Genomic DNA, 24666 nt, shown 5'->3' on the forward strand with positions numbered 1-24666 from the left:
ATATTCGTTGACATATAGTTGTTATTCTAACATGCAATTAGGAAGTTTGTCAAATGTTGTCTGTTGAGTATATTTTTGTCGGCCTTCAAGGCCAACCGAATATGCCTGTCCTGGCCTCGAGTCACTTTGTTATATCTTGGTTGCTATAAGAAATCCTTTCAAAGATTCATATGATACCTTGATCATGATAGAAATCCATTTGAGAAATCATCCGCTAAATTGTATGTATTAGAGATCAATTTAAAGTAAATATGAAACCAATTTACTTTTAGTCTTTTATTTATTCTTATGCAAGTGTTTGTTTAAGTTATAAGCCGATGAAGGTATTTTTGTTTGCTTTTGTACAGGGGTTATTCACCCCCCCCTCTCTAGTCGGCCGCTAAGGGTCCTAACAAGGAGGATCGCTAGTCTTCAAAGAAGAAGGAATTCCTTAAATGTGAAGAGTTTATGCTATGATTGGGATATGTTTAGCCTGAATGGTACAACATGGCATGGATGAAGCCTTGAAGTAGTTGTGGAAGTCTGGCCACCTTCCCGTCGACCAACCTTTGCCACCTATTCAATTCTCTAAAATCTCAAACGACATTCCGGAAAGGGACATGACAGACTTTTCATGATTTTTATTATTCTTCTATGCACCCCTTTTGTAATTAACTTTTGTATGTGAAGTTAATCCAGGGGATTTCTACATTCGTGCCTAGATTTATTGTCTACTGTCTTTCCTTGTTACATTAATCCTACGTTGACGACCCACTTCGAGAAGAATTGTACCTCAAATAAGATGATGTCAATTCAATATAAATTTGACTCCCTAGTGACCTTGATACTGCGATATAGTCAGGATCTCAACCTTGACTGTGTCTGAGTCAGGAGAGTTTAAGCCTAGAAAAGGATGTGGATGATATAGCATATGCTCAACCCCTTAGTAAGGGTGAGGTTGATACTGTAGCCGGAGTGATCTCGACCCTGACTATATTTGAGTCAGGGGAGTTTGGGTCTTGAAAAGGATACGAACGATACGATATATAGTCAACCTCTTAGTAGGGGTGAGGTTGATACCACAATCGAAAAGATCTTGACCCCAACTATATCCGAGTCAAGGGAGTTTGGGCCCGGAAAAGGATGCAATAGATATTGTTGGTGCAATCAACCTCTAGGATTTCAATGTTTGACAATATACCCAACTATGATTAGTTGACTAAGGGTTAATCCAAATAGGATTTGATGTTTAGAAGAGAAAAATCTAGTCAGGACTAGATGACTAGCAAAGGTAAATCCTAACCGAAGGTTAGGTAGGTGAGAAGTCTAATAAGTGACCAGTCCTAACTAGAGATTAGGTAAGGGGAAGTCCTGATGAGTGAAGTAAGGTCCTAGTGAGTGAAGGTAGGTGGCGAAAGTTCTAGTGAGTGAAGCCAGACCCTAATGAGTGAAGTTAGGTGGTGAAAGTTCTAGTGAGTAAAGTTAGGCAATGGAAATCCTAGTGAGTGAAGCCAGGCGACCTTAGGGGGAGGTAACCCTAGGTTATGACAAGTCTTGGAGGTGTATAATCTAAGGATGTGTAATCGACTAGTTTTTGGTCGACTGCGCGCGATAGACTGGATCAGCAAATTCTTAATACTACTAATATTATTTTACCTTACTATTTTATATCTATTGTGATAACTCACTATTACAGGTAAGTCTTAGTAGATCAGGTTGATCATACACTAAGCAGGACCAGAGAAAGTCCAAACAGGTCCGGAGGACCAGATATTTGGCAGGTTTGGTCAGGTAAATAACTAGAGGAGAGATCCAGTGAGGATGAATCCTAATTAGGGACTTTAAGTGCTGGTCCAACTTAGCTCTATTTTGGAAGTCTAAACTAAGACCAAAACTAGATCCTGGTCCAAAGGATAGGATCTAATTAATAATCACTTTATTTTAATTGTGCTAAGTCTGCTTTACAGGTTACACTTTATTTTTGGATTAACGTATTTTACAGGGTTAAAGTAGTAAAAATTAGTCTCAGATGAACAGGTCCGAGGTGCCTCAGAGGTGCTCGAAGGTGTAAGTACCCTGGATTAGTTTTAATGTGGTCAACCAAGTCAAGTTAGGCTTTATTGTGCTTGATATCTTGTTTCTAAGTGTGTAGGAGCTTAAGAACACAAGAAGTCGAGCGAAAGACGTAGTGGATGAGAAGGATGACACGGGAAGCGAGTCGATAGGCTCGATGCATTCGAGTGATGAGAAGTTATAGAAGAGTACACTAATGGAGCGAGAAGGACGTGCATGACGGTCCGAGGGATGAGAAGCCAGGAAAGAAGTCTGCTCAAGGAGAAGGTTAAAGTTGGATTCAAATGAACTCAACTCTGGTTGACTGAATCATCATCCATGTGAAGAGGAACTTAGGAGGTTGATATGCCTTGTGGAAGGCTCCTCAAAAGGCTTGAAGGCTCCCTCGCACCTCAAGGAAAAGGCTCTCTCGCGCCTGGTTAGAGGAGTCTCCAATGCTATTGGAGGCGCCCTCACGCCTCTCTTGTAGGCGCCTCTAATGAAGCTGGAGGCACCCTCGCGCCTCCAACGAAAAGAAGAGTGACCGTTGTTGTGACAGTTGTGAAGGGATAAAGTTTTATCCACTTGGAAGCGCCCTGAACCCTCCTGGAGGCGCTTCTAACCAACTGTAATTTTTTTCATATGGCTATAAAAAGTCCCTTGGAGCTTGGAATTCTTCAACAACTTCTATATTAACTTCTTAGTTACTTTCTGAGCTATCAAAGAGTATAAGAGGCTTCTACGCCTTTAAAAAATGAGATTTTTCTAGTGCTTTCATCTGCTTTGGATTAATAACCACCTAGATTGTAATTTCTGAGTCCCTTACTTTATGTTTTTAAATAGTTGTTGTATTGAACTAATATTATGCCCATATTAATGTAAGTTAGCTCAAGATTATTAATTTTAATTGCAGGCTATTCACTCCCCTCTAATCGACCTACCAGGTCCAAAAAGTAATATCAGGGCCCAACCGTCTCAGAAGGACTAATCGCTGACTGAAGCACAAAAAAAAATGGTCGAGCCAAGTAACTACCTGCCATAGTTTGAGGGAGAGTTTGTAATGTGAGAAAAGTGAATGAAGGTACTTTTCAAAATCGATTTTAAAATTTTGTTAATAATCAAATACGATTTTGTAGCTCCTAATGATCAATAAGGAGAGGAAAAAGAAGAATATTTGTGGACTAAGAAGAAACAAGTTAACTTTGTAGCAAACGGACGAACAGAATTTCACCTCCTAAGTGTGCAACGCCACAGGAAGTCAACAGAATTGGTGCTTATGGATTAACAAACGAACTCTAGGAGAAATTCTTGGAGCTGTACTAAAGGACTTCTGAAGTCAAGCTCGTAAAATAGGACCTGCTCTAGAATCAATCGACAAACCTTCAACTGAAAGAAAGAGAGTCGGTCGCTCAACTGCTCGCCAAATTGAAGGAGCTTATCACTGGATTCACGAATCTTGGAGAAACGATAATAAACCAAGATTCACTAAGGTATACACTAAACGTTTTCCCAAGAACACCCAAGTGGACGCCCATAATTGACTCCTATTATATCTCTAAGGATCCAGAGGTAAGTTCATTAGAATATTTATTTTCTATTTGAGAACTTCATGAATCTAGATGTGCAGAACTAAGGAAGGTGCTGAATCAGAATATTGTCCTAAAACTAAAAATGGATGAACCAGACTCCAAAATTTCTATCGATAAAGATGAAGCAATCCTTATGGTAAAAACTTTAGTAAATTTTAAATTTAACAAACTTCACAAGTCTTAGGCAAAGAAACACCTTTGAAGCAAAAGGAAGGTTTGATGCTACTATTGGGACCCGTTGGCCGGCTAGAAGGAGGGTTGAATAACCCTGCACAATTAAAAACAAAATCAAACATTTTTCAGACTTAAAAACACACTTGCATAAAATAAAATAAAGAAATAAACTAAAAGATGAGGCACACAGATTTTACTTGGTTACAACCGGGAAAGTTGTTAATCCAAGGAAATAAATCGCCCTAAATATCTCTTTCAGGCGGAGAAGCCGCTTACAACAGTGAAAGTACAAAGAGATGAAACTAAACTAACAAAGTGAAGCGCATAAGTGTTGGAACTCAAATTACTTGTTGATATGAAGCTTCTGGATCAAGGCTGTATATATAGCATTTACCTCTAGCCGTGGAGTCTTACGAGCGGCCTTGGCCTCGGTCTTGACCATTTCCACATAGCAGCGCCGAGCAGCCAATTGGTCGCCTTGGACCTCACCCACCTGATCGTCCACTGGGAACTTCACCTTCTGGCAGTAGGTCGACGCTACTGCCCAGAACTCGTTGAGGGTCGGTCGGCCTAAGATGACATTATAAGTCGACGGCGCGTCCACTACTATGAAGTTAGTAGTCCGGGTCCTCCTCAACAACTCTTCTCCCAGCGAGATGGCCAATCTTGTTTGGCCGATCAACAAAATCTCGTTGTTAGTGAATCCGTAAAGCGGGGTCGCCATGGGTAGCAACTCACTACGATCGATCTGCAGCTGATCGAATGCTTTCTTAAAAATGATGTTCACCGAACTCCCCATGTCGACGAAGGTCCGGTGAATGGTGTAGTTGGCAATCACCGCTCGGATGATCAGCACATCACCATGAGAGATTTCGACCCCCTCCAGATCGTGGGGCTGAAACTGATCTGAGGCCCTTCAACCTTCTCCTTGCTGCATCCTACGACATGGATCTCCAACCGTCGAGCGTATGATTTTCTGGCCCGGTTGGAGTCGCCGTCGGTCGGCCCTCCGGTGATCATGCCTATCTCTCTCCGGGAAGCGTTGTTCCTGTTTGCCTCTTCCCCGGCAGACGTCCTATTTCGCTCAGCCAAGATCCTGGAAGGATCGGTTTCCTCCCTCCGCTGATGGTGATGGCTCTCATCCTCCCTTCTTTCTTCCTCTCATCGGCCGGCCGATCAGTGTCGATCTCATCTATCAGGGGACGGGGATCGTGCGGCGATATCCTTTGGTGGTCGATCGATCGATGATCAGTGTCAGTCATCGGCAGTCCCGCGTATTGTGCACCGCCGACTGGTGGAATGAACAAAACATAGGCGTCCATACCTTGCCCTTCGACGCTTTAGGCCGACTAGACGCCACATGCTGTACGGCATGTGTCCTAGTCTCTTGGTGAGACTATGATCCTTCAGCCCTCGACCCCTTGAGTGGCAGATAGCTGTTAGTCGGTTGGCGCTCGATCGGCGTCGAATGCTCGATCGGCGCCGAATGCTCGATCGGCGCCGAATGCTCGATCGACGCCTCCTTTCTTCTAGCCGCATGGGTCTCTTCCACATTGATGTATTTGTTGGCATTTTTCAGCATGTGGTCGAAGTCCCGGGGCGGCTTCCTAATGAGTGACCTAAAGAAGTCCCCTTCGACGAGCCCCTGGGTGAAGGCATTCATCATAGTCTTGGACGAGACCGAAGGAATGCCCATGGCCACTTGGTTGAAGCGCTGGATGTACGCTCGGAACACTTCCTTGGGCCCTTGTTTCAGGGCGAAGAGGCTAACACTCGTCTTCTGGCAGCGTTGGCTGCTGGTGAAGTGGTGCTGGAAGGCGGTTCGGAAGTCTTTGAAACTTCGTATCAAGCCGTCCGGTAGTCTTCTGAACCAGCGTTGTGCCGATCCAGAGAGAGTCGTGGGAAAGACTCTGCACTTCACTCCGTCCATGTGTTGGTGCAGTGTGGCTTCGTTGTCGAACCGATCTAGATGGTCGTCGGGGTCGGTCGACCCGTTGTACGTCCCGATCGCCAGCGGGGTGTAGTGTCGAGGCAAAGGGTCTTGTAGGATCTCTTCTGAGAACTGTCAGTTGATCCAGTCGAGAGATGTGGTCTTTCGGGCCGCTTTTCCTTTCCGTGCATCCTGAACGGGCGCATCGTCGGAAGATGATCCCCGCTCCTGATGCGCTTGGGCTATCTCCGAGAGGGTTTGGAACAGAGCTCAATGGAAAGGGATCAGCGCGGGCGCGCTTCCCCTTGGGTGTCGATTGGCCTTCGGTTCTGCCCCCATACGGAGAGTTGCTCCGCTTGGTTTTCTTGCCCTGCTCGCCAATCTGCCACCGACGTTGCAAGCTGCGGTGCTGGTCGATCGGCTAGCGCTTGTTGTTGTTGTTGCTCCATCATTTTTGCTGCCTGTGCTTGCAAGAGCATCTCCAGCTCCTCTTGAATGAGCGTCACGGTGGTTAGTCGTCTAGCATCTTCTATCTTCTCGGCTCGGATTCAGGTGACGTTCCCACATACGGCGCCAAATATGATCATGTCAAAAAGTCGAGGAGACGGATGCGGGGGACGTGGCGCTCTTGCTGACCTCCGGTGGACTTCGCTCCCGCCTGCAACACAAGCAGCGTCAATGCCGAGCAAGGGAAGGGGTCCTCGGCGATAGCCCTCTGACACTCAAGTCAGTCTCCAACGAAGCAAGAAGGAATAAGAAGAGAGAACTGTAGCGTAACAGTAGATATCGCTTAAATGCATACCTCCGTCGATGCCTGGACCCCCCTTTAAATAGGGCTCCTGTAGCGTGTGTGCATGCTTCTTAAAGTGGGCACGCTTTCCCAAGCTTTTCTGAAAAGACATGTCAGTAAAGTGTCCCTGACATAGTACCTTAACGGGTCAAGCATATCTCTGAAGTGACAGTAAAAGCTTCCGTCGTACAATGCTCTGTTTGACCATACCGCCTGTCAGTGGCACTAGCTCCCAAAAGGATATCAAATGATATTCCACTGTGTCTGTTGCTTAGTCGAACGTGTTGGTGCAACCTTAGGTCAAGGTTGACCTGGTTGACCAGACTCGAGTTGACTTGACTCGAGTTGTGTTTTGATATTTGACGAGTTATGTTTGACAATGTTTGCCGTGAACAGAAAAGTTGTATCTTGATGTTTTACAAGGATACAAGCTTGGGAGATTGTGGGTGCAACCCGTGGTCAAGGTTGACCTGGTTGACCCGAGGTGAGTTGACCTGACTGGGAAAAGTCCAAGCAGGGAGCTTGGCATGGGAAAAGTCCAAGCAGGGAGTTTGGCATGGTGAAAAGTCCAAGCAAGGAGCTTGGCACAGGAAAAGTCCAAGTATGGAGACTTGGCACGGAGAAGTCCAAGTATGGAAGCTTGGCACATGGGAAGTCGGAGAGGGCTCGGTAGCTCGTTCTCCAGACTGTGGTCAGAGAGGGCTCGGGAGCTCATTCTCTGGACCGGATGGAAGTCGGAGAGGGCTCGGTAGCTCGTTCTCCGAACTGTGGTCAGAGAGGGCTCGGTAGCTCGTTCTCTGGACCAGATGTGGAAAGTCCTAGTAAGTGAAGCCAGCCACAAGTCTGGTGAGTGAAGCCAGGTGGGAAAGTCTCGTGAGTGACAATTGTGAAAATCCTAGTGAGTGAAGCTAGGTGAAAGTCCCGGTGAGTGAAGCCAGGCGGTGGGAAAGTCACTGTGAGTGAAGCCAGGCGGTTGGAAAGTCCCGGTGAGTGAGGCAGATTGGAAATCTTGGTGAGTGAAGCCAGGTGAAAACCCTAGTGAGTGAAGCTAGGTGAAAGTCCTGGTGAGTGAAGCCGGGCAAGTGAAAATCCAGATGGATCAAGGGTGATCGGACATCTGGTGTTGAAAAGGTCAAGTAGGTCAAGGGAGTGACCGGATACTTGACACGAAGAGAAAAGTCCAAGTGGGTCAAAGGGATTGACCGGACACTTGGTGGGGAGTCTTAGCAGGTCAAGGGAGTGATCGGATGCTAAGCATGATGTACCAAGAGGTCAAGATTGACCGGATATAGGTTTGGACTTGGTTTGGGCAAAAACCAAGACCTGGATCGGTCTGGAGACCGATCAGAAAGCGATCAGTGTACCTCTGTGAGCTTACTGATCGGTCTGGGGACCGATCAGGGTACGCACAGAGAGTTGGGCAACTCTCTGTGAAAGCGTTCTGATCGGTCTGGGGACCGATCAGCACAGATCCTGATCGGTCCCCACGACCGATCAGATCAGCCCCAGACCGATCAGGGTGATGCCTGATCGGTCTGGCCCTAGCCGTTGTGACTCAACGACTAGGTTATTTCGGGCTTCTGTGTTCTGGCCTTTTTGCTTGCAGGTTCGCAGGTTGGCTCAGGATATCAGAGTTTATAAAAGGAGATCGTGGGTAGTTACTTTCTTCCTTCTTCTTCCTCCTCGGAACCGAGCTGCTGTTCTTCTGAAAGCTGTGCTCTTGAGCTTTGCTGAGCTCCGAAGCTTCGCGTGAGCTTCCTCGACTTCTTCGACTGGTTTCAGCTGCTGCTGTGATTCTATGAAGTTGGTGCTTCATCTACAGATTTCAGTCGACGACGAGAAGGCAAGCAAGAGTTGTTACATTCATCTTTATATTTGTATCTTGCTGTGCTTCTTGTACTTGTACTCTGATCTTGCTGTTGCAAGAGTTTGTGGTGAGATTTCTCCACCCAGAAGGAGTTCTTATTAGCCGGTTTTCCGGGGACTCATCCACCGACGGATTGATAGGCTTCGTCCACCTTACGGACACGCCGAGGAGTAGGAGTTTCATCTCCTAACCTCGTTACATCGTCGAGTTCGAGTTTGAGGTTTGCTATTCTCCGTTGTCGTTTCTATTTAGTTATTTCCGCTGCGCTAACCTTGATTTGTAGAAAGAAACGAACGATTTGGGGTCGGCTATTCACACCCCCCTCTCTAGCCGCGATCATCGGTCCTAACAAGTGGTATCAGAGCGAGGTCGCTCTTCGCCGGATTAACACCCGAGGGAGCACAAGCTAGAGATGGATCAACTCAGAGAAGACATCACCATTCCACCTTTCTATGACCGCGACGACTTCGCGTATTGGAAGGTAAGAATGAGGTATTTTCTTATGACTAACCTTGAAAATTGGAGTTGTGTTCAATTAGATTTCAAGCCTCCAATGGATAAGGAAGGAAAACCACTCGAGAAGAAGAAGTGGACAAGGGAACAAATCCACCATTCCACAATCAACGATGAGGTAATGAAAGTATTTGAATTCTCATTACCTAACGATATATTGTGTAGGATAGATGGATACAACAATGCCAAGGAGTTGTGGAACAACTTGGCTAAGTTCCATGAGGGGAACTCCACTTCAAGCCATGAAGAGGAGTCAAGTGAGCCAAGGAGTTCACATCATGGAGGGATGGATTTAGAAGTTGAGGGCCACTCAACATCTAAAGAAGAAGAGGAGGAGAGTTCTTCTTCAAGTTCGGAGCAAGAAGAAGAAGCTTCTACCTCCGAAAGGGATGAAGGAGAGAGTGTTCATCCATCCTCAACTCTAGGTAACTCAAGCCATTTAGTTTCTAGCAAATTACACATAATGTGCTTTGAGTGTAGGGAATTTGGACATTATAAGAGTAAATGTCCAAAGAGGATTAGAAAGTCTCCACCGGCGCCAAAGGTCAAGAAAGCCGGAGTCCCGATACGCAAAGGCAAAGAGCACGTGGTGTGCTTTCAATGCAATCAAAGGGGACACTATAGGAGTCAATGTCCGAGGGGGAGGCAATCTCACAAGGACAAGAGGCCGAGCACGTCGATAGGGGGAGCTAAGGCAAACCCTAAGGTAATCTCTAAGGCACATTATTGCAATACTAGTAAGATGCATGCTAGTAGTTTGATTGCAATTGACAATAATGATAAGCATGATAATTATAGAAATCGATACACATGCTTAGGTGCCAAACATGTGAGCCTAGATAAGGATAACACTAGGAAAGCCAACCCTACAATCAACTCATCTAAGGTTAAGGATAACCTAGGTAGAAATCCCAAAACAACTAGACATATGCCTAGGAATACCTCAAAGATAAATGGCAAATTAAAACTTGAAGTATTAGAAAAGGAAAATCAAGTCTTGAGGTCAAGACTTGACAATTTAGAAAAGACCCTTAAAAATTTAGAGAAATCAACTCTAGGGTCAAAGGGTCAAAAACCCAAGTCCAAGGACAAGAAAGGTTTGGGTCACAAACCTAAGTCCCAAGTGGTCAAGCCCACTTACCATAATGTTCCATTCGATTATGGAACAATACCTAGGGCTAGGAAGACCATCACCAAGGTCACAAGGGGAGTCACCCCTAGAGTTGATCTTGATGAGTCCCAAATGACCAAGGCTTCAAAGCCTAGGAGGGTCATTAGGAGGGTTGCTAGGGAAGTCATCCCTAGTGAATATTTAGTGAACCCAATGAGCTCAAATAGGTATTGGGTTCCTAGAAGCGTGATTCCATCACGCTAGATTAGTTAGGGTGTGCCAACCTTACTTGAATAGGTAGTTAACCTAATCATGGCAAAAGGTGGCACTTTAGGAATTTTCAAGGTGTAATCAAGCCTTGAAAATGAAATGGAAAATTATTCTTAAGGTGATTAGGATGTGCCAATCTCATTTGAGGAGTTTTCTAGAGTCAATCTAGTTGGCACATAGTGATCTAAAAGTCTTGAGGATATGATTTTAGGTCTATTACACTTAGGAATATAGAATTTATGACAAAATGATCAAAATTATCAAAAATGGCAACTAAGGCTAGAATTAGGTATTTTCTATACTTTTATGTGCTATTTGCCATATATTGTTTGTCATATGCCATGTCATGACATCATATTTATTTTATGATCATTTAAAATGTCATGATAATGCTTAGGTTAGTTAAATGTCATGCTTTAGTTAAGTTTCATACTTTATGTCATGACATCATGACATTGGCACATGTTTCCATTTATGATACAATTATATGTCATGTCATCATCTTGTGCATTAATGATCAATGAAATTGATTTAAGGACAAAAACACAATTTGATATGGAGATCAAATTGATGTTTAGAAAATGCATGAGACCTTAGCCTAAGATAACCTAAACTCATATCTCACATCAACATTGACTTGGATGTGGTTGATACACCTTAGATGTGTGTGAGATATTAGGATGATGAGTTAGGAACAAGGTGCATAGTTCTTGTACCTAGATGAGCCTGATTCAAAATTGGGGATCACAGGGAAAGCTTATGTACAAGTCATGTATATTTAGCCCAAAGATTGTGGTCCTAAATTGAATTGGTTTAAAATCATTTCAAAATTAATTTGAAAAATCTTGATGAAGCTTTTCTAGTGATAGCATTCATCATTGAGCAAAGTGATACAAAGTTGAGTTAAACTTGAACTATTTCAAAGTTTTTCGAACTTTGTATCAAGTTTCGAAAATGGAAGTTATTTTCATAGAAAACTATTTTTCCTTGATAGTATATGTTATGAGGAATGTATCCTCAAAGTTTTATAATTTCTGGAATTTTCTGGAATTTTGTAGGGGTTTCTGAATTTCGGAGGGAAATTCAGAAACTGATATCAGAGGTTGTGGACCGATCAGAAGGGAGTCTGATCGATCTAGGCAGTTGTGGATCGGTCACTGTGACCGATCCAGGGAAGACCTGATCGGTCTGGTGACCGATCAGGGCGTGCCAGTTTCGACTGTGCTGTCTGAAATTTCTGAAATTTCAGCAATGAAGTTGGTGTTTTGGATTTCTAAAGGGTTGAAACTCTCCAAGACATTGTTGGTGCAATGGTCAAGGGGGAGTTGACCTGTAGGGGGAGTTTTACCTATTAGTCAAGGGGGAGTTGACTTTTAGGGGGAGTTTTTACTCCTAAAGACTTGAGTGATATGGGATTATCACTAAGTTAATTGTTGACCTTAGTATCAAGGGGGAAATTAAGGGTTTCAATGAAAGGTATGGGACCTTCATTAGAAAGAAACTCTTGACCTTGACTCACTCTTTTTGATGTGTGTCAAAAAGGGGGAGAGTGTAGGTTTGAGGAGAATAGAGAATGTTCAGGGAAGAACATTGGAAAACCTAAGTTAGGTTATCGGGTTAACCTAACTTGATTATGAGTTTGATTATGGGTTTTGTCAAACATCAAAAAGGGGGAGATTGTTGGTGCAATCTTAGGTCAAGGTTGACCTGGTTGACCAGACTCGAGTTGACTTGACTCGAGTTGTGTTTTGATGTTTGACGAGTTATGTTTGACAATGTTTGACGTGAACAGAAAAGTTGTATCTTGATGTTTTACAAGGATACAAGCTTGGGAGATTGTGGGTGCAACCCGTGGTCAAGGTTGACCTGGTTGACCCGAGGTGAGTTGACCTGACTGGGAAAAGTCCAAGCAGGGAGCTTGGCATGGGAAAAGTCCAAGCAGGGAGTATGGCATGGTGAAAAGTCCAAGCAAGGAGCTTGGCACGGGAAAAGTCCAAGTATGGAGACTTGGCACGGAGAAGTCCAAGTATGGAAGCTTGGCACATGGGAAGTCGGAGAGGGCTCGGTAGCTCGTTCTCGAGGCTCGGGAGATCGTTCTCTGGACCGGATGGAAGTCGAAGAGGGCTCGGTAGCTCGTTCTCCGAACTGTGGTCAGAGAGGGCTCGGTAGCTCGTTCTCTGGACCAGATGTGGAAAGTCCTGGTGAGTGAAGCCAGGCAGGCGGATAAGTCCTGGTGAGTGAAGCCAGGTAGTGGGAAAGTCCTGGTGAGTGAAGCCAGGCAGTTGTGAAAACCCTAGTGAGTGAAGCTAGGTGAAAGTCCTGGTGAGTGAAGCCAGACAGTGGGAAAGTCCTGGTGAGTGAAGCCAGGCAGTTGGAAAGTCTTGGTGAGTGAAGCCGGGCAGATTGGAAATCCTGGTGAGTGAAGCCAGGTGAAAATCCTAGTGAGTGAAGCTAGGTGAAAGTCCTGGTGAGTGAAGTCCGGCAAGGGAAAATCCAGATGGATCAAGGGTGATCAGACATCTGGTGTTGAGAAGGTCAAGTAGGTCAAGGGAGTGACCGGATACTTGACACGAAGAGAAAAGTCCAAGTGGGTCAAAGGGATTGACCGGACACTTGGTGGGGAGTCTTAGCAGGTCAAGGGAGTGATCGGATGCTAAGCATGATGTACCAAGAGGTCAAGGTTGACCGGATATAGGTTTGGACTTGGTTTGGGCAAAAACCAAGACCTGGATCGGTCTGGAGACCGATCAAAAAGCGATCAGTGTACCTCTGTGAGCTTACTGATTGGTCTGGGGACCGATCAGCAGGAAGCCTGATCGGTCCTCGGGACCGATCAGGGTACGCACAGAGAGTTGGGCAACTCTCTGTGAAAGCGTTCTGATCGGTCTGGGGACCGATCAGCACAGATCCTGATCGGTCCCCACGACCGATCGGTCCAGGACTAGCCGTTGTGACTCAACGGCTAGGTTATTTCGGGCTTCTGTGTTCTGGCCTTTTTGCTTGCAGGTTCGCAGGTTGGCTCAGGATATCAGAGTTTATAAAAGGAGATCGAGGGCAGTTACTTTCTTCCTTCTTCTTCCTCCTCGGAACCGAGCTGCTGTTCTTCTGAAAGCTGTGTTCTTGAGCTTTGCTGAGCTCCGAAGCTTCGCGTGAGCTTCCTCGACTTCTTCGACTGGTTTCAGCTGCTGCTGTGATTCTATGAAGTTGGTGCTTCATCTACAGATTTCAATCGACGACGAGAAGGCAAGCAAGAGTTGTTACATTCATCTTTATATTTGTATCTTGCTGTGCTTCTTGTACTTGTACTCTGATCTTGCTGTTGCAAGAGTTTGTGGTGAGGTTTCTCCACCCAGAAGGAGTTCTTATTAGCCGGTTTTCCGGGGACTCATCCACCGACGGATTGATAGGCTTCGTCCACCTTACGGACACGCCGAGGAGTAGGAGTTTCATCTCCGAACCTCGTTACATCGTTGAGTTCGAGTTTGAGGTTTGCTATTCTCCGTTGTCGTTTCTATTTAGTTATTTCCGCTGCGCTAACCTTGATTTGTAGAAAGAAACGAACGATTTGGGGTCGGCTATTCACACCCCCCTCTCTAGCCACGATCATCGGCCCTAACAGAGCGGAATGGCCGCTTGGCCAGAATTCTGATATTCCTGCGTTATCTGCTGCCACTCTGAGCGGGATAATCGCTCGGCTGAAAGTCCACTGTCGCGCCGAGCCCGAGAGTCGCTCGACTGAAAGTCCACTGTCTGTGTCGTCCGCCATCGGGCCGAGCAGGATAGCCGCTCGGCACAAAACCCCCCGTCCACATGCTCGACGAGTATCTCACTGTTTGCGTGCCTAGCTGATGTCAAGTCTGCTGTTAGGCTGAGCGGGGGAGCCGCTCGGCTCGGCTTCTACACGTCCCTTGAGCGTAGGTTTGATTACTCCCCATGCCCAAGATGATGGGTTGGTGCTCAACCCTCGATCGGCGAATGACTCGCCCGACCGGCCAACACCGTCCACCCATTGATCATCTTGACTTTGACCTCCACGCGGCAACAGGATGGGGCCCCACCTAATCACCGCATCACTAGGGAAGTACAATTCCAATGACTTGAATCCATAAAATCCACAAAAAAATGGTAATAATTTTTCATTTTATTCTAAGATAGTTTTAAAAATAACAGGTTTAATAATGTTCTTTCATACAATTTCGTTTGGAAATCACGAAGTAAAATGGTCAAGGTTCCTTGTGCTTTCTCCTCTGAATTGAACCTTTCAACTGAATTCAACAAAATCTTTTCTGTTTATCAAATTTCAGAAACTGCAGTTAACATGTATGCTTTAACAGCAAGCAGTTTCCTTACAACAAAACCAAAAAATGTTTCAGAAAGAAAAGCATCTGCCAAATATAATGAACCTTTCAGTAAGAGAAGTTGATTGCAAACCAATCACAAGTAACTTCATTTCCATCCAATTTACAAAAAGAAACTTTAGCATACAATCAAGCAAAATGAAGACCATCCAATTTTACATCCATTGCCAATTGGCTGAAAGCATAGCAAAAAGGAGCACTGCAACCCCACAATAACAAAAAAAGTTAAAATTCCACCGAAAGAGCAAAAGCATCAAAGTCACCACTAGTTTGCTTGATCAAGGCATATAACATCCAAAATTTTGACGTCCAAAGTAGCAATGGCATCCAAAACTCTATTATTACTTGCTGCTCGGGCACCAGTCTTCACAAACACGTCTATTACTTCTTCACATCTTTCATCTTTAATCTTTGTAAAATCTCTCGGATTATAATCCTTCGGATAGTCTTCATTGTAAATGAAATACAGAAATGATTCAAATGAAGATGCACTTGGAGAAGGGTCCTTCAGCATCAAAGAATCCACCTCCAACACCCTTCCACCACTAGCCACAACAAGTTCTCGAAGAGACTGTTCAGATGATTGATCGAAGTGTTTGCTTATATAAAAGTGCAGACCTGCAAATAAGTTTTTTGCCTGACACAGAAATGCCCAATATTTAGCATGCTATGCATAATATATGCTTTATAACAGATGTTAGCATGTTTAGCAACTACAAATTCTTGATCATGGCCAAGCCGACTTTGGAGCAATGCAATAATTGAGTTAAACATCATGGAGCATACAGAATAGAAAGCACAAACCTTGTCGATTATACTATGCCTTCTTTTCTTGGGTCCATCTACAAAGCCTTTTTCATCAAACCTGACTTCAAATGGCTCTTCCTCGACCAGATGTCCTAACTCCAAGCTAACCTTAACCCCTGCATCAAATTTTTATTTTTTTCCCTTTTTATGGATGAACAATAATAACTATGAAAACTCCGAGCTAACTAACCATCAACAGCTTTTGATCTTTTTTTTATTGAACATGGAAGATGTAACCATATGGAATGATTTAAAAAGAGAAGTTTTAATTAATCTTTCCTTTTTGTAGTTGTCTACATTAATTTTAAAATTTTCCTTTATTGCCATGTACAATAGGAAATTTAGAAAAGAAAAATTTTAATTGTTGTTAAAATTTCCTTTTTAATGGGAGGTCACAAATAAGGAAGTTTTAATTATGTTTAAAACTTTCTTTTTTTGCCATGACCAAGGATTATAAAAGAGAATGAGAGGTTGCCTTATGAGATACACAACCTAAGCCTTGCCTCCTCTCCTCTCTTCCTTGTGGCCGACCCTCCCCTTTCTTCTTCTTTCTTTGTTTTCTTTTCCATAAGAGCCGGCGGCACTTTTCTCATTGTCTCCTCTTTTTACTTCCTTAGGGCCGGCGGCATAAAGGATTGGGAAATCCTTGTGGCCGGTTGCTTGGAGAGGAAGAAGAAGAAGAGGAGTAGCACTTGGTGGCCGATTGCTTGGAGGAGAAAAAGAAGAAAATTTTCTATTTTGGCATCCCTTGGTGGTTCGAGAGTCTTGGAGGAGAAGAAGTGGTTCGGGTTGATTTTATCTTGGTAGATCGTCGTCCACACGACGTCCAAGAAAAGGAGAGAAATACAACAAAAGATATTGGAAGTTAGAAACAAAGCATGGAAATTCTTCTACTCATTTAATGACTTCACAAGTGACAAGAAATCACAAAGGCACTAATGTTCTCTAAGTTAATAAACACACAAACATCTTTGATAAGAAATTCACTTGCATGTTAAATGCAGGGACAAATGGGAATTGCTCTGCGATTGAAATAAAGAACAAATTGATATAAAAAAACCTTTCTCTTTATTGGAACTTACACTTTGTTGTGACTTGTGAGAATCCATTTCCAACTCAAAACAGCCAATAGGAAATCATATGTTCTTCTGCAAGCACCACACTGACTAGTTGAAACAATGACGTGTGTTACCTCAGGCGTCCATCTTTCAACCACCTTTCCACCAATCAAGCTAGCCAATTCAACAAGGAGGTTCTGTAAATTGATCCAGAGACATATACATCAGGTATACTTCGATTTTTGTACTTCTTGGAATTTATGATCAAAGATTCAAAATGCACGACAATAGAATTTCTTCCTAATCACCTTTTCTGAAGCCATGAGATCAGAGCCCATGAATATCATTTCATTTGAAACATCCATTGCAGCAACACAATTATCATTTCGATCATCTTTTAGCTTCCCCGAAGGTTTAGAAGATTCATTATCAAGGGAAGATACCATAAAAGATTAGAGACATGGAACACAATATAATTGATTAGTGTACACAACAAATTTATAAATGATACAAAGAGAAAGAGCACACACATCTGAATAGATGGGAGATGTGTACCGTTGTTCTTCCCAGAATCATCATCACATGGTAATTTTCCCAAAGAGTGAGAAGGGCACAACACATGAAAAGTTCTCTGTTATCATGCGACAATCATGCTGCTCAACCAAAAAGAAACCAACAAGATATGGGTGAAAATGAAGAAAAAAGAGCCACTGTAGAAGCTTACATAATCCCATCGACAATCTGGGATTTGAACTGCACAAGTGGCATGATAGCTCTTAAGGCAGTTGTCATCATAACACCCAAGAGCAGCACCTTTCAACCCACATTTGCTGCATTTTAACTTTGATGCTCGCTTTAGTTCTAACTCAAAGTTTTTCACGATTTCTCCAAAAAAATACACTTAGGGAGTCCTAAGTAAGTACACAATCATCAAACAGAAAAAGGATCAGAAAGGAAGAAGCATAAACCATCTAAGGTCCAGAACTCTAAATGATAAGAAGGAATTGCTAAAGGCACAAGAATAAACAATAGATATGGATTTAACTAGCGATGTAACAATCAGTGGAAAGAATGTGACAAGCTAGAATATAAATCATCATACGCAATTACTTTGAAATCCCATAATTTTGAAACATCTATCGAAGAAATAACTTACCATACAACGCACTTTTCATGAACATATATTCCATCAGGCTGGTTTGCTTCCTCCAATGCAGTGAGTTTTCCATCTTTGTAGCAATACATAGGTCCAGAAGCCTGCAAATGCCAATTTGTAAAAAAAATATTGTTGCAGAATATCCACTGCAAAAACGATTACTATTTCAAAGGATCAGAATAACACCATGAGTTAACTAAAATTTAAACTGAGTACAAAGGGGAAGGACAATACTTCACATATACATCACCTCTATAATTCGAAACGAATGGCAAAATGCGCATTCATCACCAAACAAACGTCTACCACTATGATAATCTGGACTAGCATTATTCCGGGAATTTGCATTCTTCATCGTCTTTGTTTTCTTGAAATTCTTGAGCCGAGAAGCACCATATTTCATTCGAGAAGAGGCTTTGAGATTCTATAATATAGAAGATTGTTTGTTCTCAGAATTTGTTGCTTAACAAGTTAGTAATATGTAGTAAGCTAATTCCGTATGAAATTGAATATCCAGCAATTCAAGTTAGTGCAAATCACTACCACAATGTATAGGTTCACATATCCTAACCTGGAAAAGGGAGAAGAAGAAAAAAATAGATCATGCCCTTTTCTCTTAAAATCAATAAGATGTAGTATCAAAATTGGTTCATAAATTTTCTATCTTTTCATGAAAGAAGAAACAATGTATTTACGAGAAGTGAACTTTGTTTGGCTCTTGTTATTTAATTTAGGATACAGCACAATTTTATCAACTATCATTTAGAATATGCTATATTATGAATACTTTTAGAGAGACAGCATAGTCAAGATACACAAACACATGTTTGCAAAATCTAAAATCAAGATTCCACATACTACAAACTATGGTTAATAAGAAGTTTCCAAGTCATGGATTATGCATTTTGCACTTGCCCTCCTTACACATATTCAAATTTACCAGATCAGCAGGGAGGTTAACATAAATCTACTATAAATGCACAGAAAAGCAAATATCAATTTGATTGACTCTAAGGCTATGCAACTAATAGAACTTCTGGAACACAACCATGTTATTCATAAAGAGGTGCAAACAAATAGCAACTTACTTGTTCAGGATAACTATTATATTTGTGCAATTTAGAATCAGAATTTTCACCAAATGAAGGGAAATAACTGGACTCCTTCAGGTTCAAATGTTCTTCAGAATCCGTGCTTCTATTTGGCATTGCTTCATATTTTCCTTCATCTACTCTTCTTTTTGAAGTCCTGTAATTGGAAGATGGAAAACCATGTAAACCTGAATGGTTTGGTCTATCTTGTGCATTATGTACTCCTGATGGTTCATCTTCTGCAAGTGAATTTTTTTTTGAGAGGTGTGAATGGCTTGGTTTATCTTGTGCATTATGTTCTCCTGGCGGTTCATCTCCTTCAAGCGAAACTTTTTTGGAGAGGTGTGAATGACTTGGTTTATCACCTGCAAGTGAAAATTTATTAGTGTGTTGCAACTACAGACATCACAAGCTAGGACGCTTCATCCTAAGTTGAGAATTTTGCATACCGGGCACAGTTTCAGAGAGGAGTGAATGACTTGGTTTATCTCCTGCAAGTTTAGAGAGGAGTGAATGGCTTGGTTTATCTCCTGCATTATGTACTCCTTCCGGTTCATCTCCTTCAAGTGAAACTTTTTTAGAGAGGCACGAATGGCTTGGTTTGTCTTGTCCATTATGTACTTCTGATGGTTCATCTCCTGCAAGTGAAACTTTTTTGGAGAGGGGTGAATGGCATGATTTATCTTGTGCATTATGTACTCCTTGTGGTTTATCACCTGCAAGTGAAATATTTATTAGAGTGTGTTGCAGCTGCAGACATCACAAGCTAGGACGCTTCATCCTAAGTTGAGAATTTTGCATACCAAACACATTTTTAGGTGGTGGTCTCTGTTGAATAATGCTGCCAATAGCAGCATCCATCTCTTGAAAAAGGCTCACCATCCTTTCTACGTGAAAAGCATGCCTAGCGTCTGCAAATATTTATAAGAAACACACATGAAATGATTTATAACTTCAAAGCTGTGTAAAAGTTGCCAATTGTATCAAATTCATACCTTCGTATCGAAAAGGGTTTTGACAAGAACGGCAAACAGAACGTTCACTGGTTAAAGGAGTGATAATACAGTCACTGAATACACTCAGAGCAATGACTCTGTATTAGTATTATCTATCATCAGATTTGGAATAACACACAAATGAACACAAATACCTGCAAACTATGTGATTACAAGGTAATAATTTTGGTGTTCTAAGCAAACCCTTGCTGCAAGAAAATAAGACCTATTATTTCATTCTAAATAAACTCTCAAATGAAAAGAAAATTATTCTTATCCCTGAAGCTAGAGATTGAAGCCTTAGAATGACTGAATAACACTACCATTTGAAGCATTTCAGCTCCTTCTCTAATTTGATGAGATAATTGAGAAATTGACTCCACAATTGGGATATCTCTTCCGCATCAATCATCTTTGTAACACTACTAAAAGAAGGAAAACATTAAAAGAGAAATCCACATGAGTTCTTCCATTTTACATCTACGTAGCTTCCATTGTAGAGTTGAAAGTAAACACAATAGAATTACCTCCTTAATCACGTGGCTGTAGCTTACAAAAAGGTTGGTCTTTGGGTGCGTTGGCTGAAAACGTAGAGATATTATGACGAAGGGGGAGAAGATGAACAAAATAACAGTATAAGGTAGGAGTCTCTTCTGCTATGATTTCTTTTTTCTAAAAAAAGAGGTAGCAGTGAAGAAGAAATGCATAGACGTAAATATAAGAACAGAATTTAAGGCTTGCTGCTGCCAAGAATGTGTGTAGCTGCAACGAATGTGTGTGGCTGCGGCGGACGCCGACAATGGGAAGCAAGGAAGTAGAGAAGCAGAGAGTGCGCCAGTGTTAATGAGAACGACGCGTCGAAACGGTTCGGCATCCAACCCTTGTAGAGCCATAGATCTCTGCCTCCAATCGGTGACGTCAGCTGGCAGTGTGAATCGTGTTCGCCCGCGCTCGCCGAGACAAAATTTTTTTTGAAAGATAATAATAAAGAATTCAAATAATGTTAGAAAATTAGCAAATATAAAAATAAAAATTAGAGAAAAAAATAAAATTTAAAAATAATGGAAAATGTAGAAATAATAAAAAATAGATTTATTAAAAAAAAGGTTAATTTAGTAATTTTAAATTAAAATTAACTTTTTCTAAATTAAAGAAAATATTTTTTTAATTCAATTCGATGCTTACGTTACGTGGTAAAAAGATGATTCCTTCCTACTAACGCTCCGTCAATTCGTCCAGGTCCTTAAATTAGGTAATTAGTTAAGAAGATTATTAATATTCATTAATGTGCTCCTGATATTAAATAAAAATCGAATAAAAAATTATCGTTTATAAACGGCTTGGATAAAACTTGACTCGAGCTTAAAATTAATTGAGTTCGAGTTGACTTGATTTGAAATCGAATTAAACTTGAGCTTAATTATTATTAGTTCAGTCTGCTTATCGAGTCAAATAAATAGTAATAGTATATATTTTTATAAGATATAATATATAATAAATTAATTTAAATAATTACAAAAAATTTGAGCTAAAACTCATAATTACTTATTGAACACGAGCTACAACTAGGCTCCAGCGAGCTTGACCTGCCTAATATAAATCAAGTTGAGCCTAGGCTAGCTCAAACTTGACTTGGTTCAATTATATACGACAAAAGATGATTTGTTCGTCCCAATACCTCAATCAATCCGTCCCTAAGTTAATACGGAGGAAGTAAAATCACGGATAACTACTGGTCATTAGTGCAAGTGGTCAAGACATGAGAGAGAGCATGCTCGGACAAGTTGAGTTTCAACCCTAAGACTTCATGTGATAACACCTCATGTCTCAACTATCACACGGTTCTAAAGAGACGACTTGAATCGATTATAGCTCTATCATTGACCAGCTTAATTATCATAATTAGTTAATTTTATAGGTCCACCAACTAATTGAATTGAAGATTAAGACGCGTGAATTATAAAAAAAAAATCGTTTAATGACATGAAATTATAGCCAAAAGATATAGTAGTTTTGAGTTGCACATATCATTGTTCATTGTCAAAGATGTTTCTCCAATTGTCAAAGATGTTTCTGATTAATTCTACACATTTTTCAAAATAGAATAAAAATACAAAAAAACAATAGCTTGGATGGCTATGACCAAGAGACACAAAATGGTCATCCTCCTGCTTCGGCTAGCTTTCGTCTCAGCAGATTGAAGCTCAGTTCTCACCTCCTCCAGCTTGGCCTCGGCTTCCTTTAGCATAGAGCTTATCACTTCCACCTTGGATTGGGCCTCCTCCAATTCAGCCTTACTCTCGTAGATTTCAATCCGGACCTTTGTCCTCTGTTTTGAAAGGTGCGAGTGCGAATTTTCATCTTCGATTGCCTTGGCCTTCTTCTCCAGGCACTCAGCCAAGGACCGTAGCTTAGTCTCTTGAGCTTGGGACAGGGCATAATCTGCACTGATCATGAGATGCGAAATCTGCCCCTTCAATTTCGTTATGTACGCTGTCTGTCATGAAGAGCACTTATCAACTAACCAGCATAGCCACACAAGAAATGAAAAGCAATAACAACCTGACGCACTATGGTATTAATATGGTTTTGCACCAAGTCCACCATTGAAAGAGAGAAGTATGAGGAAGAAATGTGATCCTGTTCAAAAGTCTAAAAAGATGGATGTTGAGATGTGACGCTTCTATTGATCGTTTGTGGATTCTGCTCATACTTATAATCATAGACTACGCCAGTAGCGAGCCAAGGAAAGGGTCCTAGGCATTAATCCTCCGACGCTGAACTCAGTCACTGGTAATAAAGATGAAAGTAGAGCAACTAGAGCAATGAACAGGAGCAACAACATTATTACGCATACCTCCACTGAACCTTAGACCCCCCTTTATATAAAGTTCCTATAGCGCGCATGCACACTTCCAAGACAAGCACGTGTCCCTAAATTTTTCCAGAAAAGACGTGTTAGTAAAGTGTCTCTGGCACAGTATCTTAACGAACCGAGCATATTTCTGAAGTGACAGTGAAATTTTCCACCGTACAATCTTCTGTCTAACCATGTCGTCTGTCGACGACACTAGCTTCCAAAAGGATGTCACCAGATAAAGTGTTGTGTCTGTTGTTGGGCTGAACGGGAAAACCGCTCGGCTCGTGTTTCTGCTGTTCGCTCGGGCGGAACTTTGCTGTATGCACTGTCACTCGTTCGCTCGGCTGTGTGTAGTCCGCTCGACAATAACTTTGCTCCACTGTTCTGTTCCGAGTACCGTTGTAGGGTCGAGTGGGGTAGCCGCTCGGCCCTGCTTCTGCATATACTTGGCATTTGTTCCTTTATTGAGCGTCGGGTGCTCGGTGAGCTGTCGAGTCGGAGATGATGTCGGATCGGGCCTTTCTCCTCCCGATCGGGTAACCCTCTCACTCGATCAGCCGATGATGTCGAAGCGTTGACCGTCTTTACTTTGACTTCCACCATGACCGCTACCCCCGTTCTGGGTGTGATGCAGTGATAAGGAGAGGCCCCACCCCGAACGGGGGTAGCGGCCACGGTGGAAATCAAACTCAAGACAGTCAACACTCTAACATCATCGACGACCGATCGAACGAGAGGGTTGCCCGATCGAGAGGAGAAAGGGACGATCCGACATCATCTCCGGCTCGACAGCTCTCCGAGCATCCGACGCTCAATAAAGGAATAAATATCAAGTATATGCAAAAGCCGGGCCGAACGACTATCCCTCTCGATCCTATAACGGTACTCAGAACAGAACAACGAAATAGAGTTATTGCCGAGCGGACTACACACAGCCGAACAGATGAGTGACGGTGCATACAGCAAGGTTCCACCCGAGTGGACAGCGGAAACCCGAGCCCAGCGGATTTTCCGCTCAGCCCAACAACAGACACAACATCGTATCTGGTGATATCCTTTTGGGAGCTAGTGTCGTCAACAGGTGGTATGGTCATACAGAAAATCGTACGACAAAAGCTTCCACTTCACTTCAGAAATATGCTCGGCTCGTTAAGGTACTGTGTCAGAGATACTTTACTAACACATCTTTTTTTTAAAAAAAATTTAAGGACGCACACTCATCTTGGGAAGCGTGCATACGCGCTACAGGAGCTCTATATAAAAGGGAGTTTAAATTTCAACGGAGATATGCATAATACTGTGTTGCTACTGTTCATTGCTCTACTTGCTCCGCTTTCATCTTTATTACCGGTGACTGACTTAAGTATCGGAGAGTCAACGCCGGGACCTCTTTCCTGACTCGGCACTAACGTAGCCTATGATTATAAATCCAAACGAAATACATAAGCAGTCAATAGAAGCGTCACAAACTAGCATCCGTCTTCTTCAACTTTCGGAGATGATCACATGCAAAGTAAAAAATTGAGGAGAGCGTGCGCGCGTGGAAAATGAGAACACGACGTCGAAACATTTCGGCGTCCAATCCTTATAAAGCCATAGATCTGTGCCTCCCAGTCCAATTGGAGCGCTGACCGATGAACACGACACAATTACACTAAAAATCACAATTTGATTAATTTATTAATTAAAAGTAGAAATAATTAAAATAATAAGTAAAAATTATATAAAAATATTAAATAAAAAAAATAATAAATAAAGATATATAATTTATACCGTACAATCTATAAACAAAAGTTGTATGAGTATTTTTTTATTACGAAGATAATAGTACAAATTTTTATTTTTGTTACGATATTAGTGCAAATATTATGAAAAAATTTAAGTATTAGAGATACCCTAAAGCGATGCTCTTAGGAATACCATAGGACCATTCCAATTATCTCGATTATGCCAGCGATCGTCCCTTGGAAATGGCTTAGGAGAGAAATCTGGAAATGCCACATTGGCACTTGTTGTTATCATGTAATTACACTAGTAGAATTATTTACAGCAACTGATAAGTACAA

General features: G+C 42.2%; 1 protein-coding gene and 1 pseudogene across 2 annotated transcripts; both read right to left on the reverse strand.

Annotated features, from left to right (window-relative positions):
- Positions 1-14661: 14661 nt before the first annotated feature.
- Positions 14662-17393, reverse strand: LOC122055211 (annotated as a pseudogene).
- LOC121967630 (BRCA1-associated RING domain protein 1-like) lies at positions 17268-20603 on the reverse strand. 2 transcript variants are annotated; one of them, XM_042517969.1, is made up of 10 exons: positions 20268-20603; positions 20064-20162; positions 19896-19949; positions 19741-19814; positions 19549-19656; positions 19195-19461; positions 18743-19110; positions 17905-18078; positions 17655-17755; positions 17268-17409 (listed from the first exon to the last, which is right to left on the reverse strand). In XM_042517969.1, exons 2-10 carry the CDS (start codon positions 20150-20152, stop codon positions 17400-17402), a joined length of 1245 nt encoding a protein of 414 aa, XP_042373903.1. In that variant the 5' UTR covers positions 20153-20162; positions 20268-20603; the 3' UTR covers positions 17268-17399. The 2 variants fall into 2 exon arrangements, with proteins under 2 accessions (XP_042373903.1, XP_042373902.1); XM_042517968.1 differs by having other exon boundaries at positions 20064-20165.
- Between the last annotated feature and the right edge of the window lie 4063 nt (positions 20604-24666).

Source organism: Zingiber officinale, chromosome 3B (genome assembly GCF_018446385.1).
Source record: "Zingiber officinale cultivar Zhangliang chromosome 3B, Zo_v1.1, whole genome shotgun sequence".
Taxonomy (NCBI): Eukaryota; Viridiplantae; Streptophyta; class Magnoliopsida; order Zingiberales; family Zingiberaceae; genus Zingiber; species Zingiber officinale.

Coding starts and splice junctions, on each gene's coding strand:
- LOC121967630 (XM_042517969.1), bottom strand. CDS start 20,152: ATGATTGATGCGGAAGAGATATCCCAATTGTGGAGTCAATTTCTCAAT. Junction 19,657..19,740: donor AAACCCTTTTCGATACGAAG/GTATGAATTTGA, acceptor AAATATTTGCAG/ACGCTAGGCATGCTTTTCAC. Junction 19,111..19,194: donor CCTCTCTGAAACTGTGCCCG/GTATGCAAAATT, acceptor TTTCACTTGCAG/GTGATAAACCAAGTCATTCA.